Here is a 14,885-nt window from a genome sequence, read left to right as displayed (position 1 = left end):
CTTCTGAAACAAAAATTACCTTTGGCAGAGAGTTAACCTAATTATGTGACCCATCTCATTACAAGTTCACATTGAAGTGTCATGCATCTAAGGAGTGGGCATGCACAAAAGACAGACTGAAGTTAGCTACTTATTAGAGTGCTTCAAATTTAGTGTCAACAAAAGCTAAAATGGACTTTCTGGCCAACCCAATGTATCCCTGTATATTTTTCATTCACTTAATATCATAGAAACCAGAAATGAACACTAATGGTATGAACTACAGACTGAAAAAACAATGGTCACTTTGAGACTGATAAGCAGTTTTTATTTTCAGATTCTCATCTAAAGCAGTGGTTCTCGACAGAAGGCCATGCAAGCAAAACAGTAAATTGGGGACTACCTGTAATATATCTAGGGTCCATGAAAAATTTTTGCTTTAGGTGTATTTATTGCGAGAAACAGCTAGATTTCTTTCTTGAACATTTTACATAGTCCAGCCTACACAAGTTAATGTGTAAAAAAAAAAAGAAAAGGAAAAGGGGGAATTTTGAAATAAGAACCTATAAAACTTATTTTTAAACTTCGAATGGCTATGGGTGCCAACCAAAATAGAATAGTAATCAAAAGGATCTATAGATAACAAAAAAAAAAAAAATAATGGTTAAGAAAACCTTAGAGTCTAAGGGCTGACAACTAGCCATAGCTTATCTCCCTTGTTCTTACTGTGACATGACTGTCGTATTGGTTTACATTCATTTTCTGCCTACTGATACAGTTAGTATGGTGTTAAATGTCATAGAATTTAGTTGACTTAACTGAAAATATCAAAACAGGAGTCTAACTAGCACGAATAGGCATGTTGGCTTACATGTGTAAGCTAAATACCACATTACTATATAACTACGGACAGTTTTTTTCTCTTTTGAAGTTGTGGGTTTAGACAGAAGCTGGTGAGAGATAACCACCCTGAACCTTGTATAGTTGGAGCGTTTAGATCAGAATCAGTAAGAGAATATATCCCTTGATACATACATACATATATATATATATAGAGAGAGAGAGAGCAAAGGCATGGCAGTATGGTTGACAGATTTACTTCTCAACTATATGGTCTGGTTTCAGTCTCACAGCATGGTACTTTGGGCTAATGTTTTCAACTATGGTTTTGGGCAAACCAAAGCCTTGAGGTGGTTTTGTAGATAGAAACTGAAAGAAACCATTGGATTAAGTGTTGTGAACATGCATCAACAATTTCCTCAGAAACTAGATTGTGTAATATGTGTGTGTGTGTATGTTTGAAAAGGTATGTAGCGTAGTGGTTAGGATGTTTCACTCATGATCACAAGATTGTGGTTTCAATTCCCAAACCAATGGTGCATTTTGTTCTCAACCAAGGCACTTCATTTGAAGTTGCTCCAATCTATTCAGATATAAATGGGTAACCATGCATTCTATTCAGAGAGAATGTTGGCCTGTCCAGCCAGTCAGCAGGGTACCGTCATTCAAAAGCTACAAAAAATCAAGGAAGTGCAATGTGACCAGCAGTGTAAAACAACAACTGATAGTCAGGGCTGGCGCCCTAGGCAAGCTGAACTCCAGTGTATACAAGCTGCTGGCTGAGAAAATTTCCTTGTCTTTGTCCCAACCTCCTTGGTGCCCTTAAACAGATGGCAACCTGGGTGACTGCCAGAGTTGGCGGTACTTGGAGCCGGCCCTGCTGATAGTCTTGTCAATACAGGGATACATTGGGTTGGCCAGAAAGTCCATTTAGCTTTTGTTGACACTAAATTTAAAGCACTCTAATAAGTAGCTAACTTCAGTCTGTCTTTTGTGCATGCCCACTCCTTAGATACATGACACTTCAAATGTGAACTTGTAATGAGATGGGTCACATTTTGTGAGCTTGGGCTCACTCGTGAAAGTTAAGAAGGGATATCTCTTCTATCATACTTCAACCTTTCAACACCTAGTATAAAGCCACCTTCTTCTCTACTATATATCCATCAGTCAAGGAGTTCTGTAAACCTCACAAATGGTGGTGCATAAAAAAAAGTACACAGTACACTGTTAAGTAGTTGGCATTAGGAAGGACATCGATTCCTAAAAACCATGTCAAAGCAGAACATTGGAACACATTGCAGTCCTCTGACTCAGATCATGTCAAGCTATCCAAACTATGCCAGCATGGAAGCTAGAAATTAAGTGATGACAATGATAATGTATATGTGTGTGTATAAGATGGTATACATTTCGATGCTTCTAATACAAAAAAACAACAACAAATATTTGATTTGTTGTGTATATAAATGTAAACAAACTAATATTTGTTTTTTTATGTGTCGAAACAGGCATTGTACGATACAAATAAGGTGATACTTTTTCGAACGCAGAATTGCCATTAAAACTGCAGAAATGCTGGATATATTTTTGTTCGATTTCCTTGTATGTCTCCACTGTACTGTTTTTGCTCTCAACTTTGACCCTCCATAAATCCTAAATTTTATTTTGGTACGTATGGGAGCAACTGTCTTCGAAGGCTCATATTGTCGTTCAGTGCTCGAAATGAGGAGTAGATAGACAGCCGACAACTGATGAAGGGCCGTTCTTTATGTTACTAGTCCTGTTTTCCATTCGTTTCTCTTGTTGTTTTCGTATTTCATGTTGTTTACTGTTGGTGACGTCCTATACTTATATATATATATATATATATATATATATATATATATATATATATATATATATATATATATATATATACATAATTCATATTACATCCTATATATATACACACACGAGGGGTGATTGAAAAGTTCCTGGCTTTAAGGGTGTCGTGAAAGGCTTGGTTGGAGGCACAACTTTCCAAGCTCTTTTACGGGGCTTAGAAAAACTGAAGGAATGCTGCAACAAGCCTGCAAATCTGAGAGGGGAATATGTTGAATAAGATCATAATTAACTGATCCTCCTGTATTTTCTTTCACCCAAAGCCAGGAACTTTTCAGCAACCCCGTGTGTGTGTGTGTGTGTGTGTATATATATATATATATGTATATATATGTGTATGTATAGTGTTTGTATGTCAAGTTATTTAAAAACAGTTTACCATTAAACTGAAAGATTACTCAAAACTTTTTCGTATTCATTAACTCTTATAAGGTTGACAGAAATCTGTCAACTTTTCCTTGTGTCCATTGTAAAGCAGAAATTAAACGAATGGAAAGAAAACGTAAGAAGACCATCAATAAGTAACAATAATCAAGTTAAATACAATTTGTAGCTCGCGCCAAATGACGTCACAGGCGAGCACTGAGCGCACAATTTGCTTCAGTTTGTGCGGGGCTGCTGTCTCGGATGAGGTTAAATGTCTCCAAGATGGCGGCGTCCATGGAGGTTCCGTCTGATAGCACGGATGTTCTGAAATCAATCAGTCCGGCCGTTGAACGACCGCCGCCAATGTCTCAATCAGCTGGTGAAACGACTTCCAAAGTTCAACCCGCCCTACCGCCTTACATGCCAGCGTGGAGGAGGGCTCGATATGAAAGTAAGTTCAATTGTTTATCTAAACATGTTTATTGTTATTTCAATTCACTAAAACTTTTTTTCTCCTTTTTCCTCCATGCTGTTGGTGGGTGTGTTCACGCCGTTGCGTGTTTCAATGTGTGTGTATATATATAAGAAGAAAAATTATATGTGTGTGTGTGCTGTTTTTCTTTTCACACTATAACGTGCAACTTATCTTTGTTATTTCTTTTTCGAAGATGTTTTTTTTTGTTTACATATGTTAGTTTTGTTGTGTATATACATGCGTATACATACATCATGCATATGCATACCTATATAAATAAATATGCAAACACAAACATATAAATATGCATACATCTATGTCATATATGTATGCATGTATTATAATGGTTGTAGGAGTATTTTAAAGCTGTTTATACTTGGCAAGTGACTTCATCTGAAATCATCTGAAATTACATCGTGGAAAACTCTTGTTAGCCGTTTAAATCACACACATACCAATATGTTTACTTCGTTTTATTTCTTAATATTATACTATAAAGCTGGTACACGTTTCGACGTATATGCAACCTGATCATTGACACAATTTCCTCTGAGGAAGCTTTTTCACCCTAAAAAGCGAATGTAACGAGTTATATAGCTACTGTTACTCTTTCATGATGTAATTGTTATGTATATACGATAAACATTAGTTGTATATGTGGTTGAGGTCAGCGCATGCTATTGACCAGGATGTTTTGAAATCAGCAAAAGGAAGAAAGTGGGAGGAGAAATCACACCTGTCATATAACATGCTTCGTCAAAATCAGGCTGTGACCGAAGTTCTTGCACTGATAATGAGATAAAGAAGTAACATATTAGGAAACTAATTTGCCAAAGTAAGCAACTAAATTATCTCGAATCACTTTTAAAAATAGAAAGATAATGTTGTCCTAGATACTTTAAGGCTGGAATACTTTTGATCATCGGCCCGCCCAATCTGTACTGAGTTGCAGTGAATGCAGTCCACCGTTCTTTGGAGTAAACACATGTCAAACTCTAGATGTGATGGGTAAATGAAGGTTTAGCGTTTCAGGAAACTTACAGACGAACTTGGGTTTCCTTTATCAGGTTTAAACAAATAACGACAATTTTTTCTTACATTGTTACAAAACCTGAACTGGTACTTAATTTTATCGACTCTAGAAGATGAAATACCCATTCGATTGCAGTGAGATTTGAACTTAGAATGTAGAGTGCTGTAATAAATAGCACAGGATATTTTGTCCGGTGCCCTACTGATATGCCGGTCCTCTATTCTGAATAAAAATCGAAGGTAATGATATGGGTATATACAGAGAACAGCATCGGCGAACATGAGAGCTTTTGGGTGAAGTTGTCGTATAACCCTTGTTAAATTATGCTTATATTTGGTGAAACAATAAATCAGTATTCGTGTGTGTGTGTGTGTGTGGCCCATTATGATATATGATTAGATGAAATAATCATTTTATCCATTTTTATAAACATTAATTTAACAGCGATAATGCGACATTTTCTGTTACGTAGAGGTTTTCAATTTTGCAAAAGCTTTTATTGTCGTCGACGCTGTTATGTATCTATACCGTATGTTTATTTTTGCAAGGCAAAATGCACAAATGACACCGGATCTGTAATTATTGTTTGCATTGGTACTCAATTCAGAAATGTAATATAACATGTTGCTAATTATTTAATAGTTGTAATACTAGCACTTATTTTGTCGACACCAAGAGGAAAAGAAAATACGATCTATGTGACATTTGAACTCAGAACTTAAAGGGGAACAACTAAACAAGGCAACGCATTTTTGGTACTCTGCTAATTCTACCTATGTCCGCCCCTAATTAGGATTTCTTACATTGTAACGACGCCAAGTGCAATGTACGTAATCTATCGAATGTGACTCTGCATTCTTTCGGTTCGTGATCACATATCGAAAACAAAAGTATTGATATTATTCCGAAATGTTCAACTACTCTTTTATATTTAAGAAAAATTTCTTCGGGTTTCTATGTTTTCAACGACAGAGATCTCCCATTTCTACAATTTTGTTTTTAACCTTTTTTTTTTTTTTTTTTGTTTCTGGTGGGGTGATTTCAGGTTTAAAAATACAAAAATTACGATTCTGAAAAAAAAAAAAAAATGTTTTAAAATTTTTCAGTTTCTGAACATAACAAATGAATACCTTTTATTTGGTAATTCTATCGACTATTTAACGATGTCAAAGCTATGTTGACTCCGTTAGAATTAGAATCACAGCATTAAAAAACAACAAAAACTCGAAACTAAATACTGCATTTCATTTAATCAGCATGCTACTCTGTTTCATAGCAATTTCTTTGTTCATCACAAAGGCAAGAGACAACATTATAACGCAATTCTGAACAAACACCATGCAAATCATCTTAATTTTATGTTCGTTTCTCCGTGATTGTATGGGTTGGAATGGTCTTGCCATTTGTTGCATGAGGTTCAGCATTTCGTCCCAGCTTTCACCACTTCTTCCTCTGTTTTGCCATTTAGCAGTCTCCCTCTTCTTATATATGTGCATACTTCTGGTTCCCCCAGGAAAGATAGCACTTATCAATAATAATCATAATATAACGTTCTGAGTTTAAATTTTGCTGGGGTCAACTTTGCTTTTCATTCTTTCAGGGTAGCTAAACGAAATATTAGTCAAGTTATAGAGAAACAAAGCTTTAGACTGTAATAAGCATGGGACTTGTTTATTGTTTCAGATATCTTTACCTTGCTATCCACCCTCCCCCTAAAAGAATCCACGTTGATGTCTCAAATGATTGTAAATTATATATCATAAAGACTATTGATAAAGTTGCAAGACGCAACGAAAATTTTAGGAAAATAAAAATAAAAATAAGTGGAAATTTTACCGGTGAATGTGTTAAATTTTAAGGCACAATAAAAAAAATGACTCTCCCCAGACACAACAGTATATATCATAGAGCTCTCTTAATAGGTTCCCTCCTTCTTTTTAAATACGTACGATAGTCTTTGATAATGAAGTTAACAATATAAAGTGCTGAATTTAAAGTTTTTTCTTATTGTTAGAGATAGAGGGAGAGAAATGATTTTGATGGTTCCTTTCGTAAGAATGATAGAGGCTGGCTGATGTACAAGTTATGTAGTTTTAGTTGCTTGAGTCCGTTACTATTACTGTATAAAATACAAAGGAAAAAAAGAAAAATCACTAAATAATCATTAACCTTAAAAGAAATGAAGCGACATTACAAAACTATTAATTTTGAGGGAGGAATATATTCACTTAAATCAACTCTGAACAGATGGATGAAAAGTGAAGTCGAGCGTGGGGAAATTGCCTCCTCCCCACACACGTATACATAATAGATATAATGGTACTTTATGTACATTCATCATCGTCACTTGACATCTGTTTTCCATTCTGGCATGGGTTGTACTGGTCATCATGATCAAAGTCAGTCCTTATTGGGAACTATTGCTCTCATAGTCTAATACTTATACACGTCATTTTGGATTTTTTCCCCCTGTAACTGGATGCCTTTCTTAACACCAACCACTTTGCAGAGTGTAATGGGTGCATTTCATCATGGCATCAGTTCTAGAAATGTTGCTTGGAAAGACAAGACTAAATAAACTTCTTACCCCTCTGCCTCCCCTGCTCATTTGCCTTTCACTTCACAGCGCAGGTAGATTTTTTAAAATAATAGATCTTGAGGACTTTTAGAGCATTGAAATGTCAGCTTGAAAGTTTCCGATTCCATTGTGCATGTGATTACAACAGATGTTCATCCTAGCCATGTGCTTAAGTCAAGATTACAGATTGATCATAGTGATCAGCAGTTGGAAGGTAGATTTTTATAAATAATAGATCTTGAGGACTTTTAGAGCACTGGAAAGTTAGCTTGAAAGTTTCTGATTGATTTACAAGAGATAAGGTGGAGAAAGAATCCCTTTGTTATCTGCTGAAATAATAACTCCTTTAAGTTTATTCGACTCTGGATGCTATGTTTTTGGAGTACCTACCTCCACTGCTGCTATTAGGTCACTCAAATATGAGAAGTTATCAACTATCATGGAGTCTTCTAAGCATTTAAACTGCTAAATACTTTTCTGCATCTGCTGCATATGAAATCTGTTTTCTCTATCAGCCTATCTGTCATCCCACAACATTCCTTGAGCACTCATAGTTTACACTGGCTACTGCATATGGAATTCTTACATACTCTTTTTTTACATGTCAAGCATGGCCACCTCCCTGATGGCAGTAGATTTTTATTTTCCTTCTTTATAACTAAAACAGTTATCTTTGTTGGATTTACTTTGAGGTCTGTTGGTGGTAAGCTTTACTTCCATATCTGGAATGTCTACTCAAAATCTTAACAGATTCAGCTATGGAAACCAGGTCATTGACATTTAGCAGTTTCTATTGTCAGCCAACTTTAAAATCCTCTGTTATGGCCTAGATAACCATAATATGCATGAAGTTGAAAACAGGGCCTTGATTTTGACTTATTTGCTCACTAAATTCCTTGCTGAACTCATTATTGCTAACGCTCGCCCTGCTGACAGCATGTCTGTATATATGCACTACTAATGCCTTTTAGACACTTTTTCCATCTGATGTCCTAATTCACATAGACATATTGTTTTGTATTACAGAAAACCTTATGCCTCTGATCCTATCGTCATAGAACATTAACAAACCTTTTACTTCTTGCCTTATCACATACTTGATGTCTAACGTCTCTTCTAGCTACCTGATATTGTTTCCTACTCTTTGCTTTCTTCTACTCTTTTCAGGATTGTCTCTAAACTTTTATGGCTCATTCTACAGTACCAACTCATTAACATTGTTACCTTCTGTCTGACTGGTACATGATTTACAGCAGATTGTCTCACTAAAATTCTCAATTGTCTTTGACATTATCAGTTTCTATCTGCTCGATACATGTGCATCCCAGAACTTTTTTGAACCTAGGCCAAGCAGAGGAATATTTCAACTTCCATTTTTTCCCCTTCTCTAGATTATCTGGTGTCTCTAGGTCCTAGTTCTTAAGCTAGTTCTAGTTCTAACTAGCAGACTATGTCGAGCAGCACATTCTTCAATGGGAAGGACTTGATATTTAGAACCATCTGCATATCTTATGTACTGACGATTTTGAAGTCTGGCTTGCATGTTTGCCTGAGTAGTAAGTGAACAGATTATCAATTAGTTTCCAGAGGTTAGCAATAAAATATGGTTATGTTATTTATGTTACAGGTCTCCAAGACTCAATCCTTTTTCATTCTTTGTACGATATTCAAAACCTCTACATATGCCAGAGTAGTGATCATTAGGGATCATGGTGTTGTCCAACTTGTTACCAGCCATAATAACATGGTCACTGCCTTTCATTATTAAAGTGGTCTGCAAGAGGGCCGCATAGAAACTATCCTTTTCCTTGTCTTTCAGTCCTGATTGTGGTGCATTTTCAGAAATAGCTATTGCTGTTGGCCAAGACTTGTCTAAGCTTAATTTTTGTAGCATATATCTTGTGAGATATATGTTAACCTCAATTACTTTACCTGACCATTTCTCTGCCACCAATACATTTTCACTACTCAGAGCTGTTACTCGCCTATGAGGCATTTGGCTGATGCTCTCCCATATCACCTTAGGTACACAGTACTACTTAATTCCAGTCCAGCATCTCTACAATATTTCCAGACCTACCTTTCATCATATCAACTTTCATAGTGGCAACCCTAAAGTTTTATACCCAACAGGTTGAAACAGGGTTCCAGTGGTAGATGAGTGTTTGGGATCATTTATATGTACAAACATGCAGGTATACACACAAAGATATAATAGCTATCCAAATGTAATCAAAGTGAGTTGATTGATTTATGCATATGAATTGTTAAGAATATTCTTCACTTTGACAGTCTCTGTCAAAATAAATAATTTTGACATTCAAATTAAAAACAACAGTAAACAAACTTTGTTTACCTGATGTTTGTATGGTGAACATGGAAGGCTACAGAGATATCAGGCTAAAAAAATTGCTTAGACATTATGAATTATCATTTCATTAAATTTTAGCTGACTAGATTATTCAAGTGCAAAGTTAGAAATTAAAAATAAATAAAAAAAAAGCATGAGTAATGAAATAATAATGAAAATTGAAAAAAAAAAATTTGAATTTAGCTGGATTTTCTTCAAGACCATTAAACCATTCATACTATTTTGGTTTGGAAAAAAATCTATTCTGTTTACGAAACAGATATTTGTTATAGTAAACAGAATAGTCTTACTTCTAGTTTCTTTATGATAATGTTGATGTGTGTGTGTATGTGCATGCGTACCTAGCACGTAAAAAAACACCTTTTGAGCATGGTCGTTGCCGGAACTGTTTGACTGGCCCTCGTGCCGGTGGCACGTAAAAGCACCCACTTCACTCTTGAAGTGGTTGGCATTAGGAAGGGCATCCAGCTGTAGAAACTTTGCCAGATCAGACGGAGCCTGGTGCAGCTTTCTGGCTCACCAGTCCTTAGTCAAGCCGTCCAACCTATGCCAGCATGGAAAGCAGACGTTAAACGACGACGATGATGATGATAAATGATCCCAAGGACACACACATGTCTGTGTATGCATGTACATGTCTTTTATCATTTACTTGTTTTGGTTATTGGATTGTGGTCATGCTGGAGCACAACTTTGAAGAATTTAGTCACAAGTATGAAGAGACTTCCTCATTGCATATATAGGAATAACATCAAGTTATTCTTGCAATCAGTAGAAGAATGATCAGCTAGAAACATCTGGCTATTCATGAAAATCCCATGACTATCATCAAATAATTATGTCATCTATTCTGTTTTTAAATGTAAAAATCAGACAGCAAATGACCTGCCCCTTACTGGAAACTCTTCACTTCTTATCCAAAATCTGTTGTTGATATGATGAAAGGTAGGGCTGTAGAGGTGCTAGTGCTGAAGCTAGCAGATGTGTGTTGTATAGAGGAGATAAGATGGTAGGGAGTCTTATCCAGATTGCTCGTAGACAAGTCGTACCAGTGCAAATTCTTCCGGGCATGCAAAGCACTTGGGTGTAGATATATTGTCATCAGAGAAATGGCTGGATAATTAAGAAACTCAATAGTCGAGGGATTACTGTACATAGTTCCCTCTTATTCATCATTGTCTCCAGGCCATAACAAAGGAATTCAAGACTGGCTGCCCCTCGGAACTGTTATATGCTGATCATCTTGCTCTTATAGCAGAGAAGAAATTCCAGGTGTGGAAGCAAAACCTTGAATCAAAGGGCCTTAAAATTAACTTAGCAAAGACTAAGATTATAATAAGCAAGAAAATGGGCAGAACCCTTCCCCCATCAGGTAAATGGCACTGCTTGATATATAAAAAAAGGTGTAGGCAGGAATTCCATATGGTGTACTCAATGCAAACTATGGACACAAGAGGTGAAGTGGAATAATTGGAAGATACATAAGAGCCATAAAAACAACAAATGTTTAGGAAATCGATTTTCTCAAATGCCCCTTTAGAGGTAGTGGATAATTTTTGCTACCTGGGGGACCTAATTAGTTGTTGGGGTGAGGATGTACAGAGTGTAATTGTTAGAATAAGAGTAAGATGAAGAAAATTCAGAGAGCTTTTACCTCTGTTGGTAACCAACGGTCTCTTTCTCTCCATGTGAAAGGAAGATTGTATGATGCATGTATATGGATAGCGACACTACATGGCAGGCAGTGAGATGTGGCCCCTGAATGCAGAAGACATACGAAGCCACTATGCTCTGCTGTATGTGCAATGTCAGTGTACATGTGTGACAGAGCACTAGTGTTTTGAGAGAAAAGTTAGGCAAAAGAGGAATTAGACGAATTGTGCAAGAGAGAAGACTGCACTGATTTGGTCATGTGATGCATATGGATATAAACAGTTGCATACAGAAGTGCTGATCACTTAAAGTGGATGGAGCTTGTGGAAGAGGGAAACCCAGGAAGACATGGGATGAAGTGTTGAAAGCTGATCTCAAGACACTGAGCCTTACGAAGGAGAAAACTAAGGACCAAGATATCTGGCGCACTACTCAAGAAGACCTGACTGCCACAGCAGAATTGGTACTGGTGCCACGGAAAAAACACTCATGATGTTACCATGTTAGAAGCACCCAGTACACTTGGTGGAGTAGTTGGCATTAGGAAGGACAACCAGCCATAGAAACCATGTCAGAACAGATAATGGAGCCTGGTGTAGTCTCTGGCCCTTACCAGCACCGGTCAAATTGTCCAGCCCATGCCAGCATGGAAAATGGACATTAAATGATGATGAGGATTTGACAGAGGCTGACTTAGTCAATAATAAAAATACTTAATTTTCCATTAATGCCTTGTATTTAGTTATTGCTATTATGTTTTGAGTTCAAATCACATGACAGTCACAATGCCGTTCATCCTTCCCAGAAAGTAAATTACCAGCTACGAAGTGGCTTAAGTTAACTTTACCCCCACATCCACCCCAAAATGTGTTGCCTTGTGCTAATATTAGAAATCAATTTTCCGTTATTGCTGTTTATATTCAAAAAAAGTATTGACTATTGACATAAATATAATGACATTTCAAATGCACAGTTTGAAAAAGTCTGTTATCTATATCTGTATTTTTATCATATAGTTACTTTGTTTCTTTACATAAAAGTACAAAAAAGAGGACCATGTTATTAGTGAGAAATCTTTGGGAGTATACGTTAACAAAAATAAATAAATGAAAAAAATAACATGTCAAATTTTGTGTAGTAGTATTCTGTAGTTTGTTTATTAAATAAATAAATTATTCCCAAAAAATAAAGTTAAAATAAAATAATTAAAAATAAATTCTGGCAACAGCTTTTATTATCAATGTTTGTTTGTACAAATTTGTGTTAATGTGCATGCGTGTGTGTATGTATATATATATATATAAGTTAAAAAAACACAAAAGACAATAACAAAAAAACAACTAAGTGAGGACGTGATACGGATAGTGTTATTGGACGCTCGAGAAAGGAAGGAGAGAGAGTATGACGTTTCGGGCGGAGCCCTTCGTCGGAAAGACAGAAAGTTCGGAGAATAGAAAAACGGAGAAAGAGGAAAATGGCACCGATGCCCACGAGGTCCCGGTAGGGTGTAAAGTTAGGGTATTTCCAGAGAAGCACTTGACCTGAATCCTGGACTATCAATATTGTCGTGTTCCAGGCCAAAGCTGGAATTCCTCAGGTGTAGAAAATCCAAGATTCACAATGTTCACACTGTAAAGTGGGTTTGGTGAAGAGTAAATAATCCAAATGATAAGAAGACAAAGAAAATTCTTTAACATCTTAATGATTCACTACAATCGTTTCTGTACCAACTCTATTTGCAATGCCAGTTTACACAAGAATTTAAAGCGAAAATTTACATATTTGTAGTTTTAGATGTTAGACTGGCACTTCATCAGACTTGTATCAAAGGTACATTCATACAGAAACAATTGTGAATTATTAAAGATGTGTTAAAGAATTTTCTTTGTTTTCTTATCATTTATATATATATATATATTTATTCTTTTGACTGTGGCCATGCTGGAGCACTGCCTTAAAGTAGGGTTAGGGTTTTAGTTGAAGAAATTGACCCTAGGACTAATTCTTTGTAAGCCTAGCACTTATTCTATTGGTCTCTTGGGCTGAACTGCTAAGCTACGTAGACATAAACTCAGCAGCATCAGTTGTCAAGCGATAGCAGGGGGACAAACACAGACACACACACACACACACACACACACACACACACACACACACACATAAATATATACAAATATATATGACGGGCTTCTTTCAGTTTCTATCTACCAAATCCACTCACAAGGCTTTGGTTGGCCTGAGGCTATAATAGAAGACACTTGCCCAAGTTGCTATGCAGTGGGACTGAACCCAGAACCATGTGGTTGGGAAGCAATCTTCTTACTACACACACACACACACACATAATAATAGATACCATCAATTTTGAAAGATTTATTTCTAAAAAGAAAAAAAATGAATTTTGTTGCATTTAAATACTTAATCCAGTATTTAGCAGTTTTTAATGATTTAATCCATTTGGGATACATTACTGAGTATTCACACAGATAATACACTATAATGAGGTGTATGTGTGTGTGTATATGTATACACACACATATATGTATATATATATATATATATATATATATATATATATATATATATATACACACACACACGCACATACAAATATGTATGAACATACTCATAAACAAACAGTTGTGCAAACATGTACTTGCTCATGTACATCCCCTCCCTTCTTACAGACTCATATATTTGAACATATACAGATAAGCATGTGCCATATGACTTATTCTGTAATGACAAACGCATGATATCTTAGTCATGAGTGGTGCCTGATGGTGTGTGTGTGTCGTGACAGAACATAACTCACACTAATATCAGGTGATAAACATTTTTTCAACAATATCTATTCCTCGTTTATCAAGCAAATAAACACTATTTTGAATAACATTGCATGGTGCCATGCTACAGGGGTTTACTTCTCGTTACATTTATGGAGCACAGCAGCACAATTGATTGTTTTTCTTGATTTTTTTTCCTTCTCTTTTTTTTTTTTTTTTTAAAAGAATAAATATATCATTATCAATTCAGTGTCCACTTTTCCATGCTTGCATGGGTCAGATGGAATTTGCTGAATTCGATTTTCCATGGCCTGATGCCCTTTCTTGTCACCAACCCTCACCTGTTGCCAATTAAGGTAATATTTCCCCATGACTAAGCGTTTTTCCACAAAAGATTGAAAACGAAGGACACTGCTTGTATGACGTGTGTGTGTGTGTGTGTGTGTGTGCGTGCGCACTTGTATTTTGACATTATGTGATGTTTGGAAATGAGCCTCTTACAACTGATGTTCACTCTCTGTCTTCTGTGAAACACGTGTTGGACAGTGGCGGGGGGGGGGGTGTTACCTTGCTTGGAAGGTATCAGGACAAAAGCCACCCAAGGACAAAATCCCACTGGACAAATTTTAAACAAAAATATCAACTAATAACTATTTTAAATTTTTCAAATAAAATTTCACTTTCCTAAAATATTTTTATTGTAAAGAAAGAACAATATACTGGGGGATACTGACTGCAGGGGGATTTTGTCCTAGTACTGCTTGAAAGCAGGTCAGGGTTGGCAACAGGAAGGGTGTCCAGTCATAGGAAATCTGCCTTGATAAATTCCACCTGACCCATGCTGGCATGGAAAAGTGGATATTAAACTGCTGATGATACAATGGGCTTCTTTCTGTTTCTATCTACCAAATCCACTCACA

At 36.2% G+C, this 14,885-nt stretch overlaps 1 protein-coding gene across 8 annotated transcripts in view; it reads left to right on the top strand.

Moving 5' to 3' along the window:
- Positions 1 to 3,296: 3,296 nt before the first annotated feature.
- LOC106868839 (RUN and FYVE domain-containing protein 2) overlaps positions 3,297 to 14,885 on the top strand; it is a 247,450-nt gene continuing 235,861 nt past the window's right edge. For 5 of the 8 annotated variants that reach the window (XM_089355730.1, XM_089355725.1, XM_089355723.1 and 2 more), the window contains exon 1: positions 3,298 to 3,520. In XM_089355730.1, coding sequence (XP_089211856.1) covers positions 3,331 to 3,520 — 190 coding nt within the window. In that variant the 5' untranslated portion in view covers positions 3,298 to 3,330. Of the gene's footprint in view, positions 3,521 to 14,885 lie in introns of all 8 variants that reach the window. The other 3 variants (XM_089355727.1, XM_089355722.1, XM_089355734.1) reach the window with 1 other exon arrangement.

This window comes from Octopus bimaculoides, chromosome 7 (genome assembly GCF_046866305.1).
Source record: "Octopus bimaculoides isolate indiv1 chromosome 7, ASM4686630v1, whole genome shotgun sequence".
NCBI lineage: Eukaryota > Metazoa > Mollusca > Cephalopoda > Octopoda > Octopodidae > Octopus > Octopus bimaculoides.
Note: the sequence above shows the minus strand (reverse complement) of the source record. Positions and strands in the feature narration are given on the sequence as shown.